The sequence below is a fragment of the Ascaphus truei genome, chromosome 2, assembly GCF_040206685.1.
Source record: "Ascaphus truei isolate aAscTru1 chromosome 2, aAscTru1.hap1, whole genome shotgun sequence".
In the NCBI taxonomy this organism is placed as follows: Eukaryota; Metazoa; Chordata; class Amphibia; order Anura; family Ascaphidae; genus Ascaphus; species Ascaphus truei.
The window spans coordinates 418,044,017-418,054,465 of NC_134484.1; the positions used below are offsets into that span (position 1 = coordinate 418,044,017).

General features: G+C 43.4%; 1 protein-coding gene across 1 annotated transcript; it reads right to left on the reverse strand.

The window, feature by feature from the left end:
• Positions 1-2,130: 2,130 nt before the first annotated feature.
• LOC142488770 (sperm microtubule associated protein 1-like) lies at positions 2,131-7,458 on the reverse strand. Its single transcript, XM_075589139.1, has 3 exons — positions 7,102-7,458; positions 3,888-3,987; positions 2,131-2,617 (listed from the first exon to the last, which is right to left on the reverse strand). The coding sequence occupies exons 1-3, from the start codon at positions 7,366-7,368 to the stop codon at positions 2,460-2,462; spliced, it is 525 nt and encodes a 174-aa protein (XP_075445254.1). The 5' UTR covers positions 7,369-7,458; the 3' UTR covers positions 2,131-2,459.
• Positions 7,459-10,449: the final 2,991 nt, after the last annotated feature.

The following is a 10,449-nucleotide window of genomic DNA, read 5'->3' on the forward strand; positions in this document are numbered from 1 at the left end:
AGGCGGAACATGGAGAGGGTTCCCTCGCAGGAGGAGGCCGTGAATAACGCTCCGCTGGACCAGATACTGGAGACCAGGCATCTGGTGGGTCCTGTGGGCGATGCGCTTGGAACATAGTATACTTCTTGTGATGTAATGCTATTTTAGTTGGATTATTGTATTGTTAACATTGATTTGCAGCGTGTACATGTAGCTTACATTTTATGCTACATTTATACACTGTAAATGCAATGTTTTAAGTGGCATTTGAGGCTTTAGATTGAATGATTACATGAGATTTGTTTAGGAAATTGCTTTTTAATTCATTGAGGATGTTATGCATAAGTGGTGTTGCCATTGCAGGATGGCTTCACCCCTTAATTACCTTTGAGGTTAGTACTCGATAAGGTGATTAAGGGGTTCATTGGTATGTGAATGTCATTGAAATGTATTGGCTATTTATTATTTTGGCAACGGACCACAAGGATGATGCTGGCGACGGGGCCTTCTTATTGATGAGGTTAGTAGAATTTTCTTTATTTTACTACGGTATTTAATGTGTTTAATAATGGCCAAATAATGTATTATCCCTATGTGGATAATAGTTATTTGGCACATTATTGTACTGTATGTGTTGGGGGGACGGGGGTATTGGCCCCAAGGGTATGTGGTAGGACTCCCATGTGGGTAGTGGGTGAGGGTGGTTAGACCTCAGGGGGTTAGTGGGGGGTTTGTGGGGGAGGGTATGTGGGTGATGGTGGGTTAACCCCTTAATGACTGTAGCGGTTAATAACCGCTATGATGATTAAGGGGTTAGGGGACATTACATTGGATGTTTTTATTCTTGTGTCTGTTTTGCAGAAGCGGATGGGGCATGGGCAGGATGAAGATGAGGATGGCCTCCATCGTGGCAGCCGCACATGGGTGAGTGCGATATGTATTTAATGTCTTTATTGTTCTGTATGTATTTTAAATGGACAACTGCACTATTATCCATTTGTGGATAATAGTAATGTTGCCCATTACTGTATTGTATGTTGTGTATTGCTGCTATGTTTATTGGGGACATTTGTCCCCAATAAACATGCTAGTATGTGTTAACCGCTTCATTGCCTTAGCGGCTATCCGCTATGGTAATGAAGCAGCATTAATGTATTTTAATAATTTTGTGCAGGAGCAGGGGGTCCCCTGAGCTGAACCGCATTGATTTGTGGCTCAGAGACCCCCTGCTTCCCGAGTTACAGGCCCCGGTTTGGGGCATCGGTTACAGTGTGGACGACATGTTTATTGCGGGCACGTAGTGTATGGGACGCTATAAACATGGCGGCGACACTGCCCATCCGATCACACATACCGGGGCCTGCAACTCGGGAAGCAGGGGGTCCCTGGTCCACAAAGTGATGCAGTTCAGCTCGGGGGACCCCCTGCTCACTGTACAGTATTATTAAATAAATATTCATGCTGCTTCGCTACCATAGCAGATACCCTCTAAGGTAAGGAACGAGTCTTTATTGATATGTGTGTTTTATTCATAGTGTAGATGTGCAGAGGGTCTCCGGAGCTGAACCGCTTTGGTTTTAGGTCTGGGGACCCCCTGCTTCCCGAGATACAGGCCCCTTTATGGGGTGCCGGTATCCCTCTGCTTTGTTTACATTCCACGGTCACATGATCGGGACCTTTAAATGCAGAGGGATACCGGCACCTCATAAAGGGGCCTGTATCTCGGGAAGCAGGGGGTCCCCGGACCTGAAACCAATGCGGTTCAGCTCTGGAGACCCCCTGCACATCTACACTATGAATAAAAATGGTTTAAAAAATAATTTTTAATGTGCTAATGTTTGCGCCGAGAGAGCAGCGGATCTCTCTCTGCTGCAAACACAACTCGCCAGGTGACGGCTTCTCGGCAGTTTCTCGCCAGGCAGCCATCCCAACACTGGTTACTCGCCATTTCATCAAATGGTGGTGGCGCATTCATTGGCCAGGGATTCGCCCCTTACAGCATACAGCCAGGGTAACACGCCAAAAACATGCCTAATTGCTAAACTGGCTAACGCATTTTTTCGCTGCTTACTGCATGATGCCCCTAATGTTTAAAAATGACTGAGATAAGCACCAAAAGAAAGAATTGTGTCAATTTAAACAAACACTTTTTATTTAATAGCTGCAAATTCAAAATATAATATAAACAGAGGGGAAAATGGGTGCACATTGTCACATTATCATCGAATGACTCCCCAGGATCTGGTCATTGACTCCTTTTTGAAATCCAGGTTTCGTCTAATCTATATCTGATTTCTACAGATTATTAGATATTAGATTATTAGATTATTATTTTTTCTGACAACTAATTAATAACAGCTGCCTTTGTGTCTTCTTTACTACAGCACACATATGTAACACATACAAACATACATACATACATGCAGCATGTCGAACTCAACACATACATATGGTGCCAACTCCTCGATAGTGTTTTAGTCTTAGTAAATTGTTGAATGGGTAACAATGCCAAATGGGGAAGGCATCCTCCGCAGTGAGGGGGTATTTCTTCTGTATCCATAGTTTCCATTATATCCATATACAGGTTTAATTGAAGAAAGGAACACGCCATGGCCTCTGGTATAATCTGCAGAATGACCTGAAAAGTGTATATGTCAATTACTGTAGCAGTGCTCTGGAGAAACAATGTAAGCTACCACTTTAAATACCACTTGACTGATATTGTTTGTGCAAGGAAGCAGAGTGCAGTTATAGCAACCACGTATGTAAACAGCACAAAACACATAGACCCACATTTACAGGTGGTTTAGTTATTAGCAATGTCAAACTCTGTACTGTATTCCCGGACCCAGGGAATGATCTCAAACGTGTCATGTCCTATCTATTATCCTTTAACTATATTTGAAACATGATGAAGAAATCAGTGAGACTTCTAATAAATAAGATGTGGGAAGCCATAAGAAATGACAGTGTGGATTCTAGGTGTAAGGAACCGGGGGGCACGTCCCACGCGGCGTGCCCCCTCCTCACTCACGTAGGCGGCTGTGGTCGCCGCTGCCTCAGCTTCCCGTCCCCCTCTGGCACGCACGGCTGCACCCGCCATTGCCTCCACCTCTTCCCCGCCTCCCGGCTTCCTCCTGGGTTGCGCGTGCCAGCCCGTCGGCTTCATAGGGCGCGGGCAGGACCCGCGCATCTTATGCGCTCTCTCCTACTCCTGGCTCCGCCCCGGCTACCACAGGACGCTGCGCCACACTCCTGAGCAGCGCCCCCCAGCCCTGTTCCTCCCCCTGCCTTGCTCCTTTCCCAGTCCTCCCTGGAGACGCACCTCCGCTCCTCCCTTTCCCCTATTGGTGTCTGCTGGGTATTTAGCTCCTGCTGCCATGGTCAGTCAGTGCTCAGCATAATCCTCTGTAGCCTAGTTTTGTCTGGTCTTATGCTTGGCTCTCGCTCTTGTATTTCAGTTACCACGTTCCTGACCTGGCCTGTCTACGTACCTCTTCTGGATCTCGACCTTGGCTATCCTCGACTACGCTTACCTCTCTAATCCTTGTACTCGGCTAACAGACATCACGACGCGGCTCTCTCTACTCCCAGACCATTGGCTTACGGACTCAACTACGCTACCTTCTATAACCCGGGATACGGCAAGTACCCGACTAACCCTTCTCTACAGCCCAAGACCCGGCTACGCTAAATACCACACTCCGGGCACGCCCCCGCTGCTGTGGGCGTGTGGTGTTTCCCCTTCCCACCTCAGTACCGGGGTCTTGTCAGGTTTATGGGCAGCACGAGAGTTACACTAGGTAGCCCATTCATCTCGTGTTCCTACCTATCCAGTAACACCGCTATAAACACATGATGTAACAGAATCGTCCGATCCATCGTACTACTGAGGATAAAGCTACTACCTGCACCGCAGTTATTCCTGGTTATCAGATAAAGAGCAGCAGCTCCCTTGAACTGAAACCGATCAGCCAGCTCACCGTATGTTGATGTCCCCCCACGTGACTGTAAAGACAAAATGATGTTTAACTTGTAACATGCTTTGAAAATCATGTCAAATAAGTCCATGCGGATTTTCCTTTCACTTAATCCTTATTGCTGCCGATGCTGACTATGTAGTCCTGTCCTGTGCTTTACATTGATCTTCCCTCTTCAATGTGCTCGAAGTAATACTGTGTCTGGGTGTAAGAAGTTGTAAACCTGTTAAATATTTGGCCAAAACTCTCTACACCTTATTTTACAAAGATATTATCCAGTAGTATGCTACTAATTACACAAAGGGAGAAAGTATTACCAAAACTGTCTTTTTCTTTAATAATATTTTTTTTTCCTATTATAGCGCCGGCAGTTTGTGTGGCGCTGTACATATAACTTTGCAGGCACAAATAACAATATAATTTTGGTGACTTATGCCAAAGATCGAAGGGAGAGCTGTTACTGCTTCACATACTGTAATATTACCAATGGGCCTGTCCTTCCGATTTTTAAAATAAAAGTAGAACTGTAAGTTTGTACACAGAAAATGCTAAACTTTTAATTCCTTAACATTAAAAAAAATTAAGGACACAGAGTGTCTCTAGCAAATCTGAAGTACCTGTTTTGATGCACAGATTCTTCAGGGTTATAAACTGATTTGAATTAAATGCATTGCTTTCACAAATTCCCCTGTAAGTAGATACATTTGTGCAGTTATTCTTTTAGTAGCTATGTGGTCTCTGAGTAGCACTGGATAATATTTCGTTTATCTACAGATGTGATGTAGTACAGCCGCACATAACGGTTATTTCCTGTTTTTGGCATGTTAAAATGACCCAGAAAGTAGTGTAGGAATAACTGTGGCTATTGTTAAAATAGAGATGTCAAAGCCCAACACACTGACATGCTGGGGGTTCTGAAGGGGATAGGGAGATTTCATTCAAGTCAATAAGATCACTGATGTTAATAGTGAGTGAGACTTACTCTAAATCAATGAGACTCACTGAAACTTGGGCCCAGATGTACAAAAGGGTGCTTTAGGGTTATGCGTTATCTTCAGATATTGTGACCTTGTTTAAGTCTTACAAACACACAATCCCTGCGAGCTCTGAACCCAACACCCACCACCCACCGCACATATATATTTGTGTCAAATGGAGTGCTATGGGGTTTGTGACCAAATGTATACAACAAAAGACAAACTATCCAATGCTACATCCAATGTGCCAAAATATATAATTAAATACTTATCTGTCTGTTTCATAAGCATGGGTCATTTGGTTACATTCTTTGGCCAAAGCATTATAAGCCTGCAGCCTCACAAAGGCATGGCCTCTCTGCAGGTCCTAACATTAACTGTGAAAATTCTCATTTACCTCTGTAATGGAGAGAGAAATGTCTTAATAGACCAGTCTTCCAGAGGTGCATGAAAAAACCTGCTACATCAAAAGTTCAAAGGGCAAGGTTTTTCATGCAGCTGTAGAATACGGGTCTATTAAGAAATGTCACCCTCCATTGCAGAGGTAAATGCAGAGGTACTCACAGTTAGTGTTAGAACCTGCAGAGTGGTTATGCCGTGACATGGTTGCCGTCTTATAACGCTTTGGCCAAAGAGTTTAATTAAATGACCCATACATATGAGAAGACAAACAGTTAAGTATTTAACTATAGAATTTGTCACATTGAATGTAGCATTGGTTACTTTTGTCTTATTTAAGTCTTGGCATTAATCGTATCCAGACCTGGTGTTAGGGGTTTTGTTGGAGTGGAGAGAGAGAGAAAAGGGAAATAGCGCTATGTTATTTAATTCATACCTAACTTCGGCGTTACACCCATCCAGACACTGCAAAAGGCCTATATTAGAGACTGAAAGGGAATAACGCGGGGTTTAGATATGGCAAATAATGTAACGTTATCTCCCCACCTCAATCTGAACAGAGTTTAAGATAAAGGGCATGCTTATGGTAACAGTTCATTTGCATATTATTTCTACTAGCGTTCATTAGAATTCCCATCATTCTAAAACTGGGTTACTATTAGGTTATTTGTATTTAGGGAACATGGAGTTAACATTAACGTGATGTATACTCTATGCCACATTTGCCCCAAATGTCTCCCAATAGCAGGTACATCTTTCATGCCTTTTCTGTCTAACTTATTTCTGTTTTCTTACATTTTTCTGCCTTATAGACAAATTACTAGTCAAACACTTTTGCAGCCAGAAGAACCTCTAACGGTTGGTTCTGAAATGTGTGCGTGCCTACAGGACATGAAGGGTTAGAATATGTCCCATTCCTAATTAACAAATAAATCAGAGATGCTGACTTGTTAGGACCCAAGTTGATGATAAAATTTGAGGGCACTGGAGCAAACAACGGCATTTTAATGGAAAAGTATGATTTTGTATGTAAATCCTTATTTATATAGTGCCACCCAGGTACGTAGCGCTTTACAATACGCACTTTGCAAATACACCTGGCATATTATAACAGATAATGGGAATAAGTGCTTCAAACAAAAATAAATAAATAGGAAAATGAGTCCCTGCCGCAAACAGCTTATTTTCAATAAGTCCGACTCCTGGTCCATAGTCCCTATTCAGTATGCTGTCAAGACATCTTCCCCATGCTGTAGAAGACATCTGCTCCACTTATTTGACAGGAACTAAACTCTTCTCCAGCACGGGCAGCAGGTTAAATGGGGGCTTTTGAGAGGACTGATGCTAAAAATCAATAATGTGAGACATAGGGGAAATCAGAGAATTGACAGATATGAAAAGCCCATGACTCTCTATATGTTACATAAACTGCATGGCTATGTAGGTATCAAAGGTAAAAAAAATTATCTTGAAGTTTGATGCAGAAAAGAGTAATGTCAGCAGAAACCTGATGGTTTCATTTAAAAAAAAAATAGGAATGAAAATATGTATATGCACTGCCTTGTGTGAGCTTCAAATCCCATTGGCGTAAAACATAAGAATTGCATTATTGCTCATTAATATGCTACTCAAAATCTAGTATGCTCTGCCTTGGACTTTACATGTAATGAGATGTAAAGCAAAGTGTTACAGTATATCCTTTTCAGTACTAAAGCCTGACAACAAAACATTGTTTTATACTGTATAAGCAACATTCCCATACTTACCTGTCCTGTCTTCTTTAGCAAAGGCGGAACGGGTTTAGTTAGGAAATAAGCATCAACATGGGAATCCCTCTGAGAATTGTAGGGTGGAATTATGGAGCCAAGTTTTGGTAAGGAATGGCTATAGTCTGCAGAAATGCTTTCCACTGCCACACAATCTAATACAAATCTTTTTTCCATAGCCTGGAGTTCGGCCACGGAAGGAGTTGGTGCAAAGCGACTCAGCAGACATGATTTCGCTTTCCTTTGAGACAGAATTGAAGTTGCCATAAGACCTGTTTAGAAAACAAATATAGTAAAAAAATATGTTTGGTTTACTGCAGTACCTGTTTCCTAATGAATCCACATTACTCAGTCACAGCCACAACAAAAATCATGATGTGTTGCTATGGACACAAAGAAACAGAAGTACAGAGACGCTTTGCTCTAACAATTGAAGCCTGCTATTCTCATGTTTCCTGAATAATCATCTCAAAGAGCTGATCATTTCTTCTAACATGTTGTGCATCAATGTCAGGCGCCAATGAGCGTGTAATATAAACTAATAGTTCATGGTTTTGGAAGGAGAGGAAGGGATTTTATGCTCTAAATGTCAAAGTTGTAGTGTAGAATTATACTGGGTGTCTATATACTTAGTCACCCAAACCCATTCTGTCCAGACAAAATACAATTTTAAGAACCGCAACACCTATAGCTTATCATAATGGCCCTCTTGATCTTGCGTGCTGTTGCCATCTAGCAATAGCAATAATTAACCAGAGCTTTTCCCCAGAGTAAAGGTTTCCCTATGACTATTTGAGGATGTTTGGAAATGGAATGCTTCAAGAGCAGGGAGTGGGATTGTTTGAGTGGTTGCAATAATATTTGATTTCTCTAGACAGATGAAACTTTAAGTGACTGGAGTTGGTTTTCGGCATATCTCTGGGGACACACAGTTCTTGAGATAGTTACTATTTAATGTGTCAGTATTTCTGGCCCCTTTTGAGAAATTAATAGGGCTGCCATCTAACCCTCACTCCCACTTGCCATTGCCTCACTTGTGCGTGGCCTGCGTGAACATGTGTATGTTTAGGACAATTTCTTGGTGGAGTTAACAGTTATATATTCAATGGTACAATCGACTCAACTATAACATATATATATATCATCCAGGATGATATCCCAGAGAGACATTCAGAAACTTTGGTCTGTACAGCAGGTGTAAGGTCAGGGGTTACAGAGTAGAAGGTGTATCGGCGGTCACTGCAGAAATAGAAACTCCGCCAAAGTGTAGATAAAATCAATCTTTATTCAAGACGTGGTGCTGGACATCACAGAGATTCACATCCTCTGACGCGTTTCGTTCCGTTGAGGAACTTTATCAATATATATATAATATATAATATCTCTTTGATAAAGTTCCTCAACGGAACGAAACGCGTCAGAGGATGTTAAACTCTGTGATGTCCAGCACCACGTCTTGAATAAAGATTGATTTTATCTACACTTTGGCGGAGTTTCTATTTCTGCAGTGACCGCCGATACACCTTCTACTCTGTTACTCCATATCTACGGCTGGGGCACGCCAAGGATCCCCTGCACTACAAGAGAACGTCACTTCTTCCCCTCCCCTTGCTGCAGCAGGGCTATCTGGGATACGTGACTCATCGCTGGAAACCTCCCCGCAGCAACCAGCCTGGCGATCGCGACGACGTCATCCGACAGCGCAATCCACGTGGAGCCAGCACCGGGAGTACAACGGAGGCAGCAGTGAAGAATCCAGGCGGGCTAAGGGCAGCAGGCTTCGGTCGGTTTATTCGTGAGTACAGGAGGGGAGTTTAACAAAAGGCTTCTTATCCTGTCTCCTTACCAACCCCTGCATTACGGGCCCCCCCACCTGGGAATTTTAAGTCTGCATATTGCCGCCTCTATTATATACCACAAAGTATTATATGTTCATTGCAGTGGGATTGCTTGTTTTCTTATTTGTTCTCCTTGCCATCTGAGGGTAATCTTGACCCATACCCCGCTACACATACCTCTCAGGAGCATCGAACACTATGGGGTTCATTCCCCTTACGCTATATAAGGTCAGGGGTTGAAAGGTAAATTTGTGTGTCGTCAGCATAGAGGTGAAATTTAAACCCAAGAGATGTGATTAGGTCATCTAGAGAAAGTGTGTACAGAGAGAGGAGGTCCCAGGACAGAGCCCTGGGGTACCCCCCACAGAGAGATCGATAGAGGAGGTGTTAGCAAAAGAGACACTGAAAGTACGATGGGAGAGGTAAGAGGAGATCCAGGATAGAGCTTTGTTGCGAATACCAAGAGTATGGAGAATGTGAAGGAGAAGAGGGTGGTCCACTGTGTCAAATGCTGCAGAGAGGTCGAGTAATATGAGCAAAGTGTAATGACCTCTGTCTTTGGCAGCATGGAGGTCATTAGTTATTTCAGTGAGGGCTGTTTCAGTTGAGTGAGCAGTGCGGAAGCCAGATTGTAGATGGTCTAGGAGAGAATAGGTGTTGAGAAAATGTAGCAATCGAGAGAATACAAGACGTTCAAGGAGTATAGAGGCAAAAGGCAGGGGGGAGACAGGTCGATAGTTAGAAAGACAGGGTCAAGCTTGCTGTTTTTGAGTAATGGTATAACTGTTGCATGCTTGAAGGAGGGTGGAAAGGTTCCAGAGTAGAGGGAAGAGTTAAAAATGTGTTGAGCGTAGGGATTATAGAAGGAGCAAGAGGTTTTAGGAGATGGGAGGGAATGGGATCAAGAGGGCAGGTGGTAGAGGGAGAAGAGATCAGCAGTGACACATCCTCCTCCGAGACAGTGAAAAAAGAGTCAAGGAAGGCAGGAGGAGAGTTAGGAAGCGGTGTGGGATGGGATGAGGCAACAGAGGGGATGTTCTGACGTATGGATTCCACCTTTTCCTTAAAGTCAGCAAAGTCCTGAGGTGAGATGGATGAAGAAGAGGAGGTAGCCTGAGGGTGGTCTGAGTAGAGAGTCAATGACAGAGAAGAGTCAGCGTGGGTTAGACTTGTGCGTGTTGATTAGTGATGAAAAGTAGGTTTGTTTAGCCTGAAAGAGGGCAGATTTGAAACAGGACAGCATAAATTTGTAGTGAAGGAAGTCTGTGAGTGTATGAGATTCCCTCCAGAGGCGTTCAGAGGAACGAGTGGAGGAACGCAGCATGCGCGTGTGGGAATTTAGCCAGGGTCTGATGGGATAGATTTTTTTCTTTATTGAAATCATTGTTAAGGTATCATCTGTACGATGAGCTGAATAAAGAAAAGCATCTATGCTTATGCATCACGAAACCTGTGTACGGTTGTGTGACAAACGGCTTACTCCGGGGCTCCGCCGTCTGTCCGGGACTGT